The sequence below is a fragment of the Palaemon carinicauda genome, chromosome 36 (assembly GCF_036898095.1).
Source record: "Palaemon carinicauda isolate YSFRI2023 chromosome 36, ASM3689809v2, whole genome shotgun sequence".
NCBI lineage: Eukaryota > Metazoa > Arthropoda > Malacostraca > Decapoda > Palaemonidae > Palaemon > Palaemon carinicauda.
The window spans coordinates 45219698-45221456 of record NC_090760.1 but is presented as its reverse complement, the minus strand read 5'-3'; the positions used below and the strand labels follow the sequence as shown (position 1 = coordinate 45221456).

General features: G+C 38.5%; 1 protein-coding gene across 1 annotated transcript; it reads right to left on the bottom strand.

Moving 5' to 3' along the window:
• Nucleotides 1-1030: 1030 nt before the first annotated feature.
• On the bottom strand, nucleotides 1031-1441 carry LOC137628603 (uncharacterized). Its single transcript, XM_068359756.1, has one exon. The coding sequence runs from the start codon at nucleotides 1439-1441 to the stop codon at nucleotides 1031-1033; it is 411 nt and encodes a 136-aa protein (XP_068215857.1).
• Between the last annotated feature and the right edge of the window lie 318 nt (nucleotides 1442-1759).

The window sequence follows — 1759 nt, the reverse complement described above, 5'->3', positions numbered from 1 at the left end:
CAGGACATTGACAGGGTACTCCACCTAATAGGATACACCTCCAGTAGCTTCAAGCCTCATCAGCTGTCGTACGGGACCATAGAGAAGGAGCTTTTAAGTCTGGTTCTTAATCTCCAAAAGTTTGAATGTTATCTACAAGGAGCTCCCGTCATCCATGTCTATAAGGACCATAACCCCTTCACCTTTCTTGAGCGTACCAAGGCCCATAATCAGCGCTTACTAAGATGGGCTTTATATCTTCAAAACTTCAACCTTCAAATAGAGCACCTCAAGTGCTGTGACAACGTATTTACTGATGTCTTGTCACGAGCCCATTCTCAACTTTCTCAAAAGATGTAAGGTGTTTAAATTTGATCAAGCCACTCCACTGGGCTTGATCTTCTATGGGGAGGTATTACCCCTTCCACATTATTGTAATTATTGTATATACTTTGCCTCGCTGAAGTATATTTGGATGGACACAAAACTCAGATAGATCCTTCCTGAATGACTTTACTTTTAAGACTAACTTATAATTATATACAGTTTAAAAGAAGAGAAGATGGGTAATAGGGTAGTTATGCTTAATAAGTAGTATGTATCTGAAAACACAAATATAACATCTGGTAATAGGTAGTTATAAACATAAATACCTAACACCTTTTCCCCTCGGGATAAAGAATAAAAGATTAAAGCAAATAAAAGGATAAAGCAATCAATAATTAAATGTGGGCATAGCTTTGAATAAATCAAACAAAAACATACATAATATTATTAATCATTTTACATTCTAAAATAGTCGGTGGTCTACTTTGTCTGGTAGACCTTCTAAGTTTTGGTAATTCAGATATCGATTTATCAGGTAAGTCATCAGAAGTTTTACCATTTTCATTTCCTGGTATCCTTTCTGCAGCTGCCGCCTCCTTTTCTACATTTGGGTTTTCATTCTTCTCTGCACCTGCAACTGCATCGCCTAACTCATCACGAGTATTTATGAACTCTTTTGGTAATGACGGGCATGAATAGCTGACAAACTCTGAAAAGTCACGTGCTAAAGTTCATTTTGGTTATCTTGAGAATCATTGGAGGTCAGTCTCATTTGATCAATAGGCCTCTTCCATATTAAGTTACCGTCCACTTGTACATTGTATGTGCATGGACCCAATTTAAGAACCACAATTCCTCGAGTCCATATGCCCTTCTTGGTATTTTGACGATAATCCCAAACCAGTACCACGTCCCCTATATCAAGTTCCTTCATTGGTTTTTCGTTCTCTGAGGCTTTTCTTTCAATTCGCTCAGATGCATGTGGGTGTAGTAAATCAAGGCGAGTGCTTAACTGCCGACCCATGAGCTCTGTAGGTGGGCGCTTTGATGTACAGTGAGGTGTAGTTCGGTAAGTCAGTAGAAATTGACATAACTTAGTATTTAAAGATATATTAAACGATTGCAATGTTCTCATCGTCCTTTTCATTCATTGTTTGAATGTTCTTACTGTATTTTAAGCCTGCCTATTGCTGCTTGGGTGATAAGCGGGTGTCAGTATATCTTTTACACCATTTTGGGTCATGAACTCTTTAAATTCCTCAGCCACAAAATGTCTTTCATTATGAGACACAAGCTCTACACAAACCCCATGCTGAGCAAATACCCGTCGCATGATCTCGATGGTATTCATAGTTGTAACTGATTTCATTGGGTGTACTTCTGGCCATTTTGAATATGCGTCAATCATAATGAGGTACATGTGTCCCAGGAATGGTCCTACGAAATCAACATG